Below are 18,969 nucleotides of genomic sequence, written 5' to 3' on the forward strand. Positions count from 1 at the left end.
AATCAAAACCATTCGGTCAAAGGATTTGTCCGTAGAGCTCAGAGACATGATTGTGTCGAGACCAAGAACCTGATGGTCACTTTGACAGAGCTCCAGAGTAGAACCTTCCAGAAGGACACCCATCTCTACAGCACTCCACCAATCAGGCCTTTATGGTAGAGTAGCCAGACAGAAGCCACTCCTCAGTAAAAAGGCACATGACAGCCCACTTAGAGTTTGCCAAAAGGCACGTAAAGGACACTCAGACCATGAAAAACAAGATTCTCTGATCGGCTGAAACCAAGATTGAACTCTTTGACCTGAATGCCAAGCGTCATGTCTGGAGGAAACCTGGCAGCATCTCTACGGTGAAGAATGGTGGTGGCAGCATCATGCTGTGGGGAGGTTTTTCAGCGGCAGGGACTGGGAGACTAGTCAGGATCGAGGGAAAGATGAGCGGAGCAAAGTACAGAGAAATCCTTGATGAAAACCTGTTCAGGACAGCAGACTAGGGCGATGGTTCACCTTCCAACAGGACAACGCAGGAGTGGCTTCGGGCCAAGTCTCTGAATGTCCTTGAGTGGCCCAGCCAGAGCCCGGACTTGAACGTGATTGAACATCTCTGGAGAGACCTGAAAATAGCTGTGCAGCGATGCTCCACATCCAACCTGACGGGGCTTGAGAGGATCTGCAGAGAAGAATGGGAGAAACTCCCCAAATACAGGTGTGCCAAGCTTGTAGCGTCATACCCAAGTAGACTCGGCTGTAATCGCTTGCAAAGGTGCTTCAACAAAGTACTGAGTAAAGGGTCTGAATACTTATGTAAATGTGATATTTCTGTTTTTTGCAAAAAATGTCCACACCTGTTTTTGCTATGTCATTATGGGGTATTGTGTGTAGATTCATAATGGGAAAAAACGATTTAATCAATTTTAGAATAAGGCTGTAACGTAACAAAATGTGGAAAAAGTCAAGGGGTCTGAATACTTTACGAATGCGTAAATCCTGGATTTCTTTCGTATTTATTGGCCAATGAGAGGCTTTGAAGCCACCGGTCAGACATATTGGCACTCCTCAGAAGAAGCAGTCCTTCATAGGAATAAATGGAATTCTACAGTATTTCAATTAAATGTTTCAAGGACAAAAATACATGTATTGTTGTAGTGGGGACAGTAACATTAGTACTTTTTTTTTTTAATTGACAAAGGATTTAAAAAAATATATTTGTTTCGCTCACAAAGTAATATAAGTATGCATTAAAGGTGTCTGTACTAGAATAAACATGTCAAAAACAAATGTAGAGATTAATAAATGCATTTCTAAAGCTTCTAACATATTATTTTACCAATAGAGTGCTAAGATGGAAACCAGGGTGGCTTCAACACAACCCCCCGTCAGTCATCTAGTGTATATATATCATTGGTTTTTACCCTGTTTTTTGGTCATTGAACATCTCATCAGCATTGTTCATCAGCATTGTACGCAGAGTGTGCCCTCTTCGATATCAAGCGCTGCCTGGTGGACTTACTATGGAAATGAAAACAAGAAAGAATAATTTAGCTGCATCATTCATGTTGCTGATTTTCTATCTGTTATTTTTCAGTTCTACGTTTTGAAATTGTGATGCTACTACTGCGTTTAGACGAGCAGCTCAATTCGGTTATTTTTTCACTAATTGGACCAATCAGATCAGCTCTGAAAAAGATCTTATGTAAAAAGATGGAACAAATAACATAATTGGGCTGCCTGTGTAAACGCAGCCATACATCCCCTTGAAGGTACTTGTGCAAAGTCTCTACATGTCAATCAAACTGATGAGCCGAAACCACTCTCATGAGTCTTCTCGGCAGTTCGAGTGTAGCAGTGACTGGCTGCATTGTAGAACGTTCATGTCTTGCGTTTGATGTTTTTTATTTAGAAAATGTATTATATTGTATCTATATATATTCATCTATTCTAGCTCCTGCAAACATTATTTTCTGTATGCGCCTTAACGTTACTTCCTGTGTGCTCTAAGCACCCGGATATCCCCTATCGCATTGAGAGCTTAATCTACTTGTTGTAACTGGGGGATGCAAACTTATTGATACGTAACGATTATCACGATGCGTAAAGAAATGTGAAACAGTTCTCCGAGATTTCGTAACATTGTTTCGAACATGCCTGTTGTCAGAGAAGCTGCGGTCGTGGGTCTTGCTCTTGCAGTAACCGGAGGAGTTGCGTATGTCATCTGGACTTATGTGTCTTCGGGGGAAAAGCCAAAGCAAGAACCAGAGAAAATAGAAAAGGAGAAAAGGAAAGAAGCACAAAAAGCACCAGAACCCAAACAGCAAACACCAACAATCGTAACAGAGGTACTTTGTTGGTCATATTGTGCTTACAAAATGTCTATTTTGAGGCACGCTTACTTGACGGATGTTTGTGGTTGTTATTGGAAATTACCTCGCCGCCACAGAAAAGTACTTGTGTTGATATTAAACAAGTTAGACTTTTCAAACTAGAGACTTGCAAACTAGAGGCACATATCCTGTGCAGTTTATAATAAATAGGGTCCATAGATAGGCAATATATCAGTTGTATACAAGGGCGCCACTTTGGTTTTAGAAGTGGGGGGCGGAGGGCATAACCTGGCGGAACTTTTTGGGGCATCTAAAGCTAATTTCCTGCATTTCTACATAATCCAATATGCCTTCTCTATTTGAACAAAAGTAATCAAAAATGCCCACAGTCATCAAGCTAGGTAAGAGATCATTATTAAATATGTTTAAGTGATTAATAAGACTGAACTAGGTCAATATTTTCTATTTTATTTCCAATATTTTCCTTGGGAATTGAAAAAAATGAATGGTGGGAACTGGGAAGGAAATTGTGTTGCGAGAGAGTTGAGTTATGTGCTGGCTGAAATTTGATATTGAGGATGTCTTAATAAAAAATCAAAAGTCTGTATTTTTTTCAAGTTCATTGTTAGGCTATTGGTTTAAAATTCACCTCCGCTCCATCACAAACTGGTCTTCCCTGGCTGCCTGACCCTGCTGAGATCCCTGTCACCATCTGATCTGTGCTCTTAACTGACTTGCCTAGTTAAATAAAGGTAAAATAAATAAAAGATGAAGCATGACAAAGAATTACCTTAGTGTACATTTATACATTATATTATCCAAGAATATAATTAATTGTTCAATAATGGAAATGACTATTATTCACAGATCCTAGACTGTAACTTTAAGCTTAAACTGCTGTCCTGTAGCTACTGTAGGTCTACCCATCAATTCAAGATGGAACTTTGTATCATTCACTGATATTGTTAATATACTGCAAAATTCACCTGAGCTCTGTAGACTGGTCTTCCCTGGCTGTGTGACCCTGCTGGGACCCCTGTCACATCTGATCCTGCTAAGACATGATGAGCAGTGTTGTGTACTGACTGCACTCAAGGTCTGCCATCCCACGGGATGCCTGCGGGACATGCGGGTCTCGACAGAGATCATTGCGGCACGGTCTGCATTTCTCATGCTGTGTGCAGTCAGACAGATTACTTTTGGATGAAAGCATTTTTGTATCCACAGATTATTTGGAAACGGTCCTCTTTCTGCTTTGTATGCGTTAGCCTACCTATTGTATTAAAAGCACATTTTTCGCATTATTCACACACTCAGAATTCGCTGCTTCAAGGTTTGCCATCCTTAAGTGGCCTACCTCTCCTAGTTGATAATGAGAGTTCAAGTACGCTTAGTATGTGTGGTCTCATTGAAATGGAGTAGGCTGCATACGTGGGCAGGGAATTACTTGGCAGTTCATTTAAATATGAAATTAACTTAAATATGATTAGACTGTAGTTTACTAAATTGTCTGTAAATAAATAGGCTTGATAATGGAGTAAAGGAGAGCGCCCAACCAATGTAAGTCGGAAGTGCAATCAAAAAATGTAATCATTGAAAAAGAAAAGGCACAACTCGCACATTAGTTAGGCTACTATGGTGAGCAAGCGTTGCACCTTTACATTTTCAATAATGATTTATTAACTATTTATTTGTCTCTGGCTGCAAATTGTCCTCCTAAAAGATAGGCTATATCCTATAAGCCTATGAAAAATGAACTGTGCGTGCCATCATTCATGCTGCTTCCAGTTCAGTAGACATACCTGTGAGATCAGGTGTGGTCTCAAATAAATAGAGTAGGCTATAGCCTATACATGGGCGGAGAAGCACGGGCAGTTATCTTTCCAAGGAAATGTACTTCCTAAATAGCTTACTACGTTTCCTAGAAATAGGCCTAAATATTGATCACCCATATTTCTCAGTCTGAAAATCTTCCCACTCCTAAAAGGTAACTATAAAAAGAACTCAAGAGAATGTGGAAGTCTTTCCTACTCTGCTCTCTTCAAACTACATCAAGCATATTGGCTGATATAGCCCAGTAATACAGATAGCCAAATATAAGGGCCATGTGAGAATCTCTAGTAATTTAAACAATTTCTTAAGTAATTTTTGCATTTGATATTCCCTATAGGGCGCAAAATTAATGGGACCAGGGCTGGCATGTGAGCTGTGTCACATATGCCTAAAATAACATTGCGGTACTGCAGTTGGGTTTGGGACCAGTTCTTGGGGTAGCGGGTGGGAGTCAGACAGAAAGCCAACAGCTGACGCGGATTCCGGTATGAAAAGCTGCGGATGGGGGCGGGAGCGGAATGAAGAAATCGGTCCTGCGCAGACCTCTACTGTGCACCATGACAGTGAAGCCTTTAACGTTAGAGCTGTTTATTACTGTGTCGGTGTGAAAAGTAGGGAATTAGCTCGGGAACTGACAGATCAATAACATTACATTGCCATACTGACTAATAAAAACGTACATTGCACTGAAAAAATGCCAGAATATAAATCTTCAATCGTTTGGCTGATAGTTCCATCATTTGATTCAGGTCTAGTGTGACTGAGGCAAAAATAATAGCTAACTTTAGCCAACTTTTGGCCAGCTCTCTCTAACTGTACATCAACTGACGAAAGCTAGCCAAGTTCATTTACTTCTGTTGAAACGGGACCAAACAAAGGCTACAAAACATTTCTATACAAACAACTGCTGTTAGCTATATGAGGTGGCTATTATTACTATCTATCTGACAGATAGCTAGAGGTTAGAGCTGACCTGGCTGTGCTAGCTAATAGCTAACGTAGATAATTCATTCACCTCAGTTGAGAGGGGATGAAACATTAGCTAGCGTTACATGTCAGTTACAATACTAGCTCAGCGCTGAAAAAAAACACGTTTTTTTTCCTGTTAAAAGTTCAACCGCAGTTACCTTGCCAGCTACATCAGTCAACTGAAGAGTATCCCGTTTCTGCTCTGCTTGCCTTTACAACTCGGCGAACGAGCACAACACATACACACTGAACCATGCTCAACTCTCTCGTGCTGTTCCAGCCAGCAGGATAGTTAATGGCGTTTTGTATAAGCTAACCTGTAACACCCAGTAAAGGAACCACAATTATCACACATCTGGTGTACAAACTGTAGCTAGGTCCAAGTCTTATCTTGATATTATAATCTTGCCACACTGTTTTATCTATTCTTACTCAGGCAGTGGTTAGCTCGAACTGACCACATGCTGATGTAATGTGACAGTTCAGTTAAGCCCCCTTCAGTCTCTTTGACTTCTATGTGATAGAAAACTAAGGCTGAAGTAAAGATGAAGCAATAAAAGTTCATTGTGGGCTTAAGTCGATGGTTCACTATTTGCAATGACCAGTATCATGGCCCAAGCTTTATAAATGTTCACATAACACATGATTACAGATCAGCACTTACAGAAAAGTATTAATATGCCATATTTAAATATATTATTATCTGGGTTGTGTTAACTTGTGTATCTGATGTGCTTTTATTATTATGTGCCATCTAAGACAAAGGCCACAGGAAAGCAAGTCCTGGTGCTTGGCCTCGAAGGGGCAGGGAAGACCAGCTTGCTTCACTGCTTTGCCTCGGGGAGTCTGGAGCAGGACGTGACCCCAACACAGGGGTTCAATGCCGTCTCCATCAATAGAGAGGACCTGCAGATTGAGTTCCTAGAAAGTAAATGCAACTTGCACATGACAATATTGAGTACAGTTACTGATAATCATCTGGATGACCATGATATGAAGAACCAACATGAGTTCATCACTCGATATGCATTCATAGTATTTTCTTGTGTTTAATAAATGTTAAAAAATGACTTACTGCTCTGATACCTTATGGTGAAGAAATGAACTAAAAACATGCCATCTTTTGCAGTTGGTGGCACAGAGAATCTGCAGCCCTATTGGAAGAGGTACATGTGCAAGGCTATGGTGCTCGTGTTTGTGGTGGACTCTTCCAACGCCGCCCAGTTCCCTTTGGCTAAGAAGCATCTTCACGAGCTGCTCGAAACCGACCTCTACCTTCCCTTAGTGGTACTAGCCAACAAGCAGGTGAGACTGACATACTGATTTAGGGCTTGCATCTCAGTTGTCTTTCCTTGATTCCTCACGTCTTATCTCCTCGCCTCCATCTCAAAACGTGTTGAAGGAGAATGTCAGAGGGGAGTAACCTTGGATCTTTTTCAAGCATTTTAAGAATGAGGTGAGGAAGGACGTGAGGAACCCAGGGCAGACGTGAGAACGAGCCAAGAGTTGCATTTCAATAGTCTTGTGGCGTTTCCTTTCCTCGTCGCCTCTTTTTCATCCTTGTGAGATACTGCACCTGCTCCAGTGTCTCACCTTGGGTTTGTTCCCGTTATTCCCCTTATCTCCAGGATAACCAGGGGGCCTGCAGTATCACAACACTCCATGAAGCCCTGTCCCTGGAGGAGGTGGGGGACCAGCGCAAGCTCTTCCTCATCGGCACCCATGTAAGGAAGGGGGACACCGAGGTGAATTCTGCTGTGCAGGACGCACGGGACCTGATCATTCAAATAGTGCAGGATGGTAGATAGACTCACCATCTAGTCATCAGATATGAATGACCCACTGGTTGAGAGGTGATAGGTTACTTTAGTTTCACCCCGTCCTGGCTTGCCTTCATTTGTTTTGATAGCACTAGCTACAATCTCTACTGACAGACTGCATGATAGTGAAAGGCCTCATTCACATCCAAAGAAGCCATAAGCTGACAAGGTTCTTATGGTCAAACTCATTCACTAATTGTATTAGCACAAATGAACAATAGCACAGAGTTTATCATTTACTTGCCTCTGTAGTTTTTCACTTTCAGACACAATAATTCAAGGATGGTCTCAACATCCTTACCTATAGGGATTGAATTGATAATGCTTTGTTGTTATCAAAGATTATTCTCGTAGAGCTATCTACAACTTGCAGAGCATAATGCAGGTTCATTTTAGACAAATGGTTGTTAGGTAGTATGTTGAAGACTCTTTTGTGGTACATAGGATTATTTTTGTTTATATTTTGCATAGGAACGTGATGTATTGACTATATTGTCTTAAAGGGACCTTGCTACATAGTTATATTTTCTTAAAACCGATGTGATATTTATTTAAACAAAGCAATCAACCCAAAAATTATTTTGAAGAACTGAACAATTCCAAAGTATCATTATTCACTTGTGTCTGGGCATTTGGCTAACAATGTTTTGCCTTGGTGTAGGTTGAATCGTTTACATGCACTAAGGAATAAATCTACATGTGAGCACAAAATGTGCTACTCATTTTCATGTTCATCACTTGTAAAACTACCGGTATAATCTTGAGTAATAAGCAGGTATGAAGTGCACTACTGAATTTCAAAAACCAATGGAACAATTATTTGTATGGCATGACTATAACAGACCTCCAAACTGTTTCTGTCATTTAAGCATAAAATACCTCATTTTTCCCCCACTCTTTTTCTGTTTTGTCACACCTGGTGATGTAAATTAAAAACCTGGTTATAAATACCTGTGTGTCTCAAATTGTTGTCTATAGGCTTATGCTGACATTTAGTTCTCACTCCTCAAATATAAATATCTATATGTTTATTTTTGGAGTTAAAATATAGCTAACCATAAATATTTATGTCATTGTTGACCTGCGATATCACTTTTCATTTGACATCCTGGATCGGAACTCTTAAGAAAGAAGATAGACGCACTCCCAAGAGGGGCTTGTACACTCCGGTTTCAACCCGCCACACTCAAGTAGTCCAGTCCTACCATGTGATAAGTTGCTAGGGACTCCCAATGCCATAGCAACAACACAGACCATTGTGACCCAGCAGGTGAATTCAACCGGGTACATTTATAAAGACTTTCCATCAGGCAGTTATGGTATCTGGAAAAAAAGGTACGTATGGGGGGGACCATGTTGTCCGAATGCTTATGTTGAACATCATTTTAATGTTATCCTTAAATTTTGTAAAAATGTTTTAATAGAATTTCCATTTTTATCATGAGGGGCTAACCCAATTGCGTATTATTCTCTGAACAATCCTCTCTTTTGTAGGACTTGAATCGAGATCATGTCCATCAAACAGGTGCACATATTTTATTTATGAATTCCTTGTTTTCAGATCAAACTGATGTGCAAAAAAAGTAAGGTACTACAACTACTGTCTAGTTGTTGGTTGTCTTTGTATTGTCAAGATACATTTTAACAGGTAATAATGAAATTAAACATTCTTGTAGGATTCTGGAACTTGCACAACACAAAGAATACAAAACAGTGTGGGTCACAACACCTTGGTGAGTAGGCTACTTTTTGAGTATTGGCATTTGCAAATAATTGTATGCTCATTACATTTGACATGTTTCTATGACAAGTCTATCAGTGGAAAAAAATAAAAAAAACATTCAAGCAAGTACTTTTTTGTTTATACGTTAGCATTCATAGTGGAGATGTTTATTTGACTGATTTCCCCCCTGAAAGTTGATCTCCTCATTGATCTAGTCCAAAGCTTACCTGGGGAAATCAGGAGTCAATATGGCCTCTGTCTTACTCAGCGCTGGGTGCAGTTCCAACAGAGAGAATCCAATACCTAGCTAAGCACAAAAGAGACTTCTCAGCATGGGAGGACCACCTGAGGTAATGCATGTATACTAATTACACCCAGGCTGAACATTATTGATGACTCTCTCAAAAATGAGCCAACAGTTTGACTAAAAAAGCACTGTGAGTAGGTATACTCAATACATTACCATTATATTGTGCAGTGTCACCACAAAACAGTGAAAATGTTTGCTAAGTCTTATATTGGTCTGCTCTATAAGCTTGTGTAATATACAGTACATTTGGCTCTGAGCTCAAGCGCAGGAAATGGTCCTCCAGAGTGAAAAGGGATGTTAAGGCTACTTGCCAATTTCCTGCATCCTCATTGGAGGTGACTGCTACAGAGATGTCAATTCGAAATCGAGAAATGTCTGTTAGTCAGGTTCAGACAGACCTGTATTAGATAATACCCCCCCAAAAAGTAGGTTATCATTCAGCTGCCAAGCTAAACGTGCAAGCAACATTAGACAAATCATTCAATCAAAATTCTTCTCAGGAAGCCTTGCCTTGTTAAGTAAGCTATTTGTTGAATTGAAGAAGGCAGCATTTGCCAGTAAGTGAGAATGAATGGCCAGTTTGGCCACAGGCAAGCTGCCATCATTGTTTCTGTGCTCGTTGAATTTATGTTTTAATGTGCTGCAGTTTGTTTTTTGTGTGGTTTTGACAGAGAAACAATGCCCGAGTGTTCCAAGTGGTTGTAGTTGCACCACAACCTCACCAACCTACTAGAAATTGGAGACAGATATTTGGCATTCTTCAAATGTTCAGTTTATGACTAAACCATTAAGTGTAATAAGATTACGGAAAAAGTGAATTTAGCTGCCTGCAGGAAACCGAGGTGGTATGTCACACAATGTGTCATGATCTATATCTCGCATAAATGTGAAGTGAAATTGTTCAGGTTCAACGCAGTCCGATCTGTCTATTCGCCCCTCTAAAACGTTGCATCATTAGTGATGCATTTAATCCTTTCAATTGTCCATTGAGACAGGAGGTTAAGTTTCTTACCCTCTGGCTTTTAGCCCAAAGAAATGGACGGTAATTGCTTGTATTTTCCTGCAGGAAAGACGAGGAGGTGATCTCCTCCAGGAAGACATTACGTTCTTCCTCCAAGACGGCCCAGTACGAGCGTGTTGTCCGCCTGTCAACACCTAAGACCAGGTCCCGAAGCTCCCAGGAAATGGGGTAAAATCCCCAAGAAAACGTGACTATAACAAAATGTGCCCAGTCCACATTGTTAAATACTAGAGTATACGCAAGCATGCCCCTTGGCCTAAGAAGCCGATATTTTGACATGTGTTATTTCAGTTGCGAGCTGTGGCTCTGGGAGAGAGAGGAGACGATGATGAGATAATAGGGGCTATTGTCCAAAGCTCAGGCCCCTGGGACATTCAGAGACGGCCACGGAAGTCTTTTTATAAATCTTAAAGCGCAGCAGCGCACATTTGGCCTCAAGCCTTCTAGAAAGGACTGTCAGGCCTGCACACTGGAGCGAATATAAAAAAACAATATGCCTGTTGTCATGCCTCTGTGGAACACTCCCATGGGAATGGTCTGAAAAGATGAGAGGTTTTAGTTCAGGGCAGAGGGCTATGTTGTGGTGTTTGTGTTTGTTTTATGGTGATCTTGCATATAGAAATATTAGAATCTCTGTGGTTCCACAGGCCTCCTCACACGTCGTGTTGTGAGTACAGCTGCCCTATCTGGCACATAGACACCAGAGTGAGAACTGCTGAGACCACTCCACGGCTACTACAGCTAGCCAATCCCAAAGCGAACCACCTCAACTTCAGAAGCAACAGGGAGGTAAGTGCCTAGAAAGGAAGGTAAGTTATTCATTCAGTTCAATGTAATTGAAAGTGTTGCCAAAGGTGTATATCAAAGGTTTACAGTTGCTGTACCTTTGGATAACATTTGGATAACTTATTCAGAACTGCAGGGGGGGGGGTTTGCCTTCAAGGCTTGAGGTCGTTTTCACAATTGCATGTTTGATTGGGAAATCATACATAAGTCAGTGATTCTTCTTTTACTTCTTTACTTCTTTTTTTTGTTGAAGAAAGTGGAGACGTACATTTCCTATGCTGCCAAAACGGCCCAGACCACTCACAGGCTGGACCAGCTCTCGCTGCCCAAGTTGAGGGACAGTAAAATGTTCTTTGAGCGGGGACATCCAGAGGACTCCATTTGGCCAGTGAGCTCATCGCCTTTACTGTCACCCACACAACACGCTGGAAAACAGTTAAATTCCTAGACCTAGAATGATGCTCTGCACCAATGTGTAACATTGTCTCAATGTTGTTGTGATTTGAGATTTTGTTTTTCTTCTATAGTTTGAAGAAAGATGCGACGTGAGAAAGAGTATGCTTTCAAATAAGTTTTCTAGATCCTTGGAGAGAACTCACTGAAACATGCATTCTCAACAGGTGTCAAGGGGAGCCCGTCAAGCCACAGCAACTTTACGACTTCAAACTCTATCAGCTCCTAAGGGACTTAATAAGGACTACATCCCTCTAAGAGACCTGCCACCTTTATGAGCTTTCTTCTCCATCAATGTCCATGTTGGTGCACAATGTACTAGGAAAATGGCCGCTGAGAAAAGCAAAATAAATGGGTACCAAGTACTCAAGGGGTCTCTAATAAGACAACGTCTTGTGCTTTTTAAAAAATCTGTTTGGCGCCAGAGCCGAGATGGGAAAACCGGACGCTTTTGTCCCCCACTGGTTTTGCAATCATGTGCATTGAGATGTGTGCTTGGAGCTCTTTTTGACGAAATCGAAGCAATACATTACATTGCCTTTAGCAAACAGCCAAACCAAACTGTTGCTTTACACCAGTAGGCTCTCTTTCCAGAAGAATGTGTTTTCGTCTTTTGAAATGAGAGCAAAGGTATGATAAAAGGATCCACATGTGTTTCTACATTTCAATCAATCTGGGTTCTCTGTTTATATCAAAACCACCTGTTGTAAAGATTCCTCACGTGTTTTCCTTGAGATAGTGAAATCTCATAGATCATAGATTCAAAACCACATTCTCGCCCCAGGAGCTTTAAATGTCAGCCTCCCAGTCTATGTGACCACTGTTTAATTTACAAAAGGCACCATGACCTCTGTTTTGAAATACACCGTAATCCCGGTTACACCACAGGCACATGTGAGCATTACCTAAAAGTGGACACAATGGCTTTCGATGGGGCCATGTGGATTTAGAGCGGTGCGGGAGGGATGGCGGAGCCGCCATGAGTGTAGGGCCCGAGCGGAGAGGCGAACAGACCTCGGAGGCTAGACTTCAAATCAGATCCAAGCGTCCAACTGGGACCTAATCTTGGATAAGCCAGCAATGATCGTGACCTTGGACTGCAGGATAAAGAGGGATAGAGTGGAAGGTGGAGGAGGTCGAGGAGGAAGGAGGAGTGTAATGACCGTTGGTGCCTCCCACTGGTTGACTCACTTCCCATGGAGCACCTGTTCCTAAAGAGGAGCTCTGATCTATGCTTCTGGTTATCTGTCTGTGTGTGGCAGCCAGCTCTGACACATTCATCAAGCTCCAGCTGACACTGATAGGCTCTGAGTGGGGTGGCTGTCTCACTGTCTGGATCCCGCCGGTTAGATGAGATGTTGACGCTTGCAGAGTATTAGTGAGACTGATCTGGTTTTGGCAGAGAACTGCAACGCTATATTAAACTACACTTTTTATAAAGGGTTTCTAAACTGTCCGTAAGTAGTTTATAGACAGTTCATTATGGATGTAGCAATTGGTAATAAACTGTGTGTGTAAATATATCCCCTCTTTAAACACCTGAATGAAGATCACATTTTTAGCTACTGAGTGAAACTAGCTACTTTCACATTTAGCCACTTAAACCCTATGAAGAGCTGTCTGCACACATCTATTTCCTATCAACTCTTCACTTCCTCAACAGTTAAGTATGCAAACAAATGTCATGGTCCATTTTGTGTCTTATCGGCCTTGTTAGATCTTCTCATATTATCCTTGACTATTCAAGGCTGCATTCAAATACCCTTTGATCAAATAAAATCTAAAATATGTGGTAGGCCTACATCTTCAACCCCCACACATACACACTTCCTCCTAATGCAGGGATAACAACAAACCAAGACATCCTCATTTGCCCCTTTTGGTTGAACTTTAAATCAAGTGAAAATCGACAAGAAAATGTCATCCTTGTGAGAACTGTTGTCGCTCATACATTGAAGCACATGTGAATCGTATTAGTCTAGCAGCTTCTTGAGTCCTGGAAAGTGCGGTTTGGACAGAGTGCAGTTTGGACACTTCTGGAGTCAGTTCCTGGGGCCAGCTGGACCAGGTTCTGACGCTCACCAGTCTTGGGGTGACAGATTCCACACAGGCCTGCTAAGTCCTCTTAGCAACAGACAATGCAGGGCCCATTCAAATTCCATACACACCACATTGGCCTCTTATAGAACGCTAACGGCCTTTCATTCCACTGAATTGTAGTTCGGAAATGACATAACAAGCGGTATAGCATTATCTTCCTGATATACTTTGCCAGTTATCAGTACATATCAATAAAGGTGGGGTGGGGTACAGGTGGGGTATAATTTTTTCTCTGATCTTCAAATATCCATTTCTTTATTGGTTTGTTTACTTATTTTAGTTGTTTTGCAGCTGCAACACAAATCATAAGATGGCACGCAATGATTTAAGAGTGACGTGCAAGAAGGGACAATATGCGTTCAGCTGGAGCTTGATGAATGTTCTGCATTTGGTGAGTTCGCTGCTCCACTCTCAACAAACACACTTGTTTTTCCTCTTTGGGTGTGACTCTTTTTTACACAGTCAGCTGAACAGGCGAAACAAAACAGACCGGGACAGGAAGAACAGTATATACCACTGTGTGTGTGCAGTATGTGCAGCCAGGCCACACAGCTATCTGTTATAACACACTGTAAAACAGAGAGGGGAGTTTAATTCGGACAAGAAGTACCCGAGTTAGTATACATTTTTGTTGGGCCTGTTATGTCGGCAGTTCCCACAATCAGTCCATCATTACCCTAAGTTTGTTGGCAGGATATCACTCCCTTCTCTCTTTCCTTCACCTGTTATTTCCCCTAGACAGATATTTAGAAACTGTGACAACTGAACCGACAAGTAGGTGGCATCACCTGCTGGTGGTTGTTTGCTCTTAACCCCAGCTTACTTGTCTAAAGCCTTTCCCTCCAAATTTGCCATTGTCCCTGTTACAGGGCCAGCTGATTCTGTTGAATCTGTCGTAAAATGAGTGCTGCCTCACATCTTTTATAGTCCCATGAAAGCCCAATGTTATCCCGCTCCCTGCTGAGAGACACACAAAACAAAGCCTCACAACAAAGTCCCCCCCGCCAACTCTTCCCGTCATTGTACCCTACTTCCTCATTGCATTCAGCAGCCCCCTTATACAGATGACATGAAGTATGAAAGCAGGCTACCATAACGTATATTATAATATATGTTTATTTATTATTATATGTAAACATGGCGGTTATATTGGCAAAAAACAATGACTCACATGACACTTTACATTCAGTAAATAGCTTAGATACAAAAGAGAGAGAATGATTCAAGGAAGGGGGGATTGGTCAGTAAGGGCGTGGTGGGTGGGTCAGAGGAGCAACGGGATGAGGGGGAGGTTTCCTACGCCATTCCAATCTCAGTCTTTCACTGATCCCAGTTGAGCTGGAAGGCCCTCGGCCTGTCTCCACTGTGCGTTGCGTAGCCTAAACCATTTCTGAAACAAACAAAAAGAGCCCAAGGGAGGTGTCAGAGACAGATGACGGCACACCACGGCATTGTTGCTATTGTTCAACCAGGTATTCGTTCCAAATACCATTATTATTAGTCAATTTGTTTAAAACCTGAACTGACCTGGGTGAGGTAATGGCGGGTTACAAACTCAATTAAGTCATTGTGACATGAATATTCCTGAGAAATGACATTCTTCCCCTAGGTGTTTTTCCTTATGCAGGGCGAAGAGGTTCCTAAAGCAACACCCAGGGCTGCTTACATCTAAATGTTCAACTGAAACAAATAAACTCTGATTTTTAGGGGGGAATTTCTGTAGCAGTATTTTTCCAGCTAGGCAATTGGGGGAGTAGTCAACTACACTCAGACAACGTTGTGGACAATTAGTTATGTCTGGAAACAGGGTTTAGCTGTGTCACCGACTGTGAAATGCGTTCTCAACTGTGATTTCCCCACTATCTGAATGATGCCATCATTGTTGTGGATTATCTTGACAACTTGGAATTCCAAACAATGACAGAATGTCATGGATGGTCAAATCATTAAGCAAAATCGTGGATGGTGAAAATTGTTCATGTGGGCCAATATATATATATATATATATATATATATATATATATATATATATATATTTTTTTTTTTTTTGCAATACCCCAGTTGAGAATAATTGGTACATTTCCAAATGAAAACCTACATATGATTGTCATTTGAAATGTCCATGCCCTAAAGGGGTCAGAATAGCCTATATCAAACCTGTCACGGGTACTTATTCACAGATGGCTAGAAGTATTAATTGACACTGTATAGCTAAATTGTGCTTCATTTTTGTTCTCCCAGATGGATTACACAGAGAAATCACTGCAATAAACTCCACATGACCCTATTGCCTCCGTGTGCTTTAGAAAGCACAGAAGGTCTAATAATGAGGTACTGTATGAAACACCTTGTAAAGGGGTAGAAACATGTTGCAAATGCTCTTTATGCACGAGAGGGAGTGGTAACAGGGTGTGCCCTTTCCCTTAGGTGTACTGTAAGACCTATCAAACATCCAGTGCTTTGTTCAAACTGAATGAGACAACAGCAGGTGGTTAAAAACATCCGCTGTCAATGAAGTCAGAGGGCCAAGTACTCAACCTCACCCAGAACCACATTTGCCTAGTCAAGTTGGCTGGGCTTGTTCCAACTTTGTGCACTCACAATGGAAATACTCAGTCACCAGTGGAGAGAGCAGGCCAAACCCGTTTGCAGAGGAGAGAAAGGGACAACCTTTTGAGAGTCGTGTCATACTGGCTCCCGTGATCTGTACATAGTTGTTAATGATCCTCCATTTGATCATGCAAATAATGTGCAGGACAAAATCTGCTCAAGGCAATGGGTTGGTTACGTCCTTCTCTGTCACACACACCACTGTATCTGAAACGTGCGTATAAAATGATCCCAGCTCACGTCTTCCTCCAAAACAACAGCAAATGAATGTATGTGAAGCCTAAAACTGATCGTGAACCCTGAAACTGAACATTGTTTCTCCGTCAACTGTGCTAAAAGGACAACAAACAACAGAGTGCATTACAACAAGCATCCTAAATACGGAATTAGAAGAACTAGCCTCTGCATAAGTGGAATGCTATTAGATAGAGATGTCTGCATAACTTCACCATGTTCTCAACACCTTGGAGTATCACTGACCCAGCCCTCAAGCAAAGGATAGGCCCTACCCTGAAACTTTGCATATGTTTATGTCATACTATATGGTTACTCAATGGCTTGGTTATTGCATAATCAAGAGTCATGTCCAACAACAAACGTTGAACTCAATTAAATGTATGTTGTGACTGAATCCAAAACTGATCCAACTGGCAACGTTATGTAAGGACCACTGGTGTTCAGATTTAATATTAGAATGTTTGGAATTTCTGGAATGAGTAAATACTCTTTAAAACTGTCATCCTCGCGGGACAGTGATATGCGAACCAAAGAGCCGTCACTGGACGCGCGCGCTGTCAGCACTGTCCGAATCACGCTATTCTCTTTTGACATCGTTGCCACAGCCTAATAGAGGTCGATAATATCTCATCAAAACATTACGACTGTTCAGTGAAATACCAATTGCCTCTCTTTGGAAATTGCTACATAGTATTTGTTCAATGGTGCGTGGGAAAAAAATATTTAAAAAGTACACTGGGGTAGCCTGCGCCAGCGCAGAAATGTATCAATACTAAGTTAAATGTACAACAACATTGTAGCCAATAGCCTATAGGTTCCCAAAGATGTGTAACTCTCAAAATTATGTTTCTTTTCAAGATAAACAAGGTATTCATTTGATTGTTGACATTATGTTACACATTGAAAAGACAGACACATTACACATGAACCTAATTTGAGTTTTGACAATAAATGCGTGTGGATCATTTTAGGCCGTTTCTAGCCAATTCACCCCATCCTCAGCAAAGTTTATTTCCTCGCAACATTGTTTTCATCATACAAAACGAATCTCTTCATAGGGCGTAACATTCTCATTGTTGAAACAAAATCGAGAACATCATTGAATACTCACCGCTGTCTCTTCCTCGGTTAGTCCACTTTCAGCTGCGATCAACATGAGAGTCGACTCGTCGGGATGCTTGCTGACTCTGGTGAAATTCTCCTCCAGAATTTTGATCTGGTCCTCCGCTAACTGCATACTTTCCATTCCATTTGAAGCCATGTTCCCTCTCCAAAAGAGCTCTCAGCCACAGAAGTCGTTTTTATGATATAGGCTCAAAATTATAGCACTTCGTGGTATAAGCTCCAATGCAAATGACGTCCGTTTGCCAGTAAATACCAGTGGGCAACTAGGAAATAATGCTGGAGATAAGGACCAACAGCAATCGCTTAGCAATTACAGCCCCTGAAAAACTAACAACAAAAACGCATGTCACACTGACTGAATGTCGACCGTGTGAAAGCTCTACTACTGTCAACAGTGTCTCTCAGAGCGTTTAATAGAACACTCCCCTTCTATATGAAATTCAATTAAAGTTTGACGCAACAGAGTATGAACAAGTTTTAAAGTGACATACTCATATGTGAATACACATACAGAAGTTTAGATATTTCCACAATGCTTCCTTTAGATTATTTCTCTCAACTCAACTGCTGATAAGCCTGGTTTCTCCACATTATATGCAACATATGCTTGATGATGTCAGGAATACATGACGCTGTGCGCTGGAGCTGCTGCCCCAGCTGCACCTGTAACCTATCTAAAAGGCCTGCTTAATGCATGGGCTTACCGGGGCTGAGAGAGACAAAAAATACATAAACAAAAAAGAACACAGTGGCCTCCATCAATCTTTAACGGAAGAAGTTTGGAACCACCAAGACTCTTCCTAGAGCTGGCCGCACAGCCTAACTACGCAATCGGGGGAGAAGGGCCTTGGTCAGCGAAGTGACCAGGAACCCGATGGTCACTTTAACAGAGCTCTAGAGTTCCTCTGTAAGGATGGGAGAACCTTTCAGAAGGACAACCATCTCTGCAGCACTCCACAAATCAGGCCTTTATGGGTGAGTGGCCAGATGGAAGCCACTCTTCAGTAAAAGGCACATGACAGCCCGCTTGGAGTTTGCCAAAAGGCACCTAAAGACTCTTAGACCATGAGAAACAAGACTCTCTGGTCAAGATTGAACTTTTGGCCTGAATGCCAAGTGTCACGTCTGGAGGAAACCTGTCACCATCCCTACAGTGAAGTATGGTGGTTGCAGCATCATGCTGTGGTGATGTTTTTCAGCGGCAGGGACTGGGAGACTAGTCAGGATTGAAGGAAAGATGAAAGGAGCAAAGTACAGATAAATCCTTGATGAAAACCTGCTCCAGAGCACTCAGGACCTCAGACTGTGGCGAAGGTTCACCTTCCAACAGGACAACTCAGGAGTGGCTTCGGGCCAAGTCTCGGAATGTCCTTGAGTGGCCCAGCCAGAGCCCGGACTTGAACCCCGATCGAACATCTCTGGAGAGACCTGAAAATAGCTGTGCAATAACGCTCCCCATACAACCTGACAGAGCTTGAGAGGATTTGCAGAGAAGAATGGGAGAAACTCCCCAAATACAGGTGTGCCAAGCTTGTAGCGTCATACCCAAGAGGACTTGATGCTGAAATCGCTGCCAAAAGTGCTTCAACAAAGTCCTGAGTAAAGGGTCTGAATACTTATGTAAATGTGATATTTCAGTTTATTTGTAATAAGTTAGCAAACAT

The 18,969-nt window shown here is 41.7% G+C and overlaps 2 protein-coding genes across 2 annotated transcripts; one reads left to right on the forward strand and one right to left on the reverse strand.

The window, feature by feature from the left end:
* The first annotated feature begins 1,820 nt into the window (after positions 1–1,820).
* Positions 1,821–7,884, forward strand: LOC120062270 (ADP-ribosylation factor-like protein 9). The gene is made up of 4 exons (XM_039012105.1): positions 1,821–2,333; positions 5,880–6,048; positions 6,250–6,425; positions 6,749–7,884. The coding sequence occupies exons 1-4, from the start codon at positions 2,139–2,141 to the stop codon at positions 6,926–6,928; spliced, it is 720 nt and encodes a 239-aa protein (XP_038868033.1). The 5' UTR covers positions 1,821–2,138; the 3' UTR covers positions 6,929–7,884.
* A 6,554-nt stretch (positions 7,885–14,438) lies between these two features.
* hopx (HOP homeobox) lies at positions 14,439–17,702 on the reverse strand. Its single transcript, XM_039011786.1, has 2 exons — positions 17,292–17,702; positions 14,439–14,723 (listed from the first exon to the last, which is right to left on the reverse strand). Exons 1-2 carry the CDS (start codon positions 17,439–17,441, stop codon positions 14,646–14,648), a joined length of 228 nt encoding a protein of 75 aa, XP_038867714.1. The 5' UTR covers positions 17,442–17,702; the 3' UTR covers positions 14,439–14,645.
* Between the last annotated feature and the right edge of the window lie 1,267 nt (positions 17,703–18,969).

This window comes from Salvelinus namaycush, chromosome 17 (assembly GCF_016432855.1).
Source record: "Salvelinus namaycush isolate Seneca chromosome 17, SaNama_1.0, whole genome shotgun sequence".
Lineage (NCBI taxonomy): Eukaryota > Metazoa > Chordata > Actinopteri > Salmoniformes > Salmonidae > Salvelinus > Salvelinus namaycush.

Excerpts from the sequence above, each read along its gene's own strand:
- LOC120062270 (XM_039012105.1), top strand. The coding sequence starts at position 2,139 with ATGCCTGTTGTCAGAGAAGCTGCGGTCGTGGGTCTTGCTCTTGCAGTA. Across the intron at positions 6,049-6,249 it reads GCAGATTGAGTTCCTAGAAA|TTGGTGGCACAGAGAATCTG; the intron begins GTAAATGCAACT and ends CATCTTTTGCAG. Across the intron at positions 6,426-6,748 it reads TGGTACTAGCCAACAAGCAG|GATAACCAGGGGGCCTGCAG; the intron begins GTGAGACTGACA and ends CCTTATCTCCAG.
- hopx (XM_039011786.1), bottom strand. The coding sequence starts at position 17,441 with ATGGCTTCAAATGGAATGGAAAGTATGCAGTTAGCGGAGGACCAGATC. Across the intron at positions 14,724-17,291 it reads TAACCGAGGAAGAGACAGCG|AAATGGTTTAGGCTACGCAA; the intron begins GTGAGTATTCAA and ends TGTTTGTTTCAG.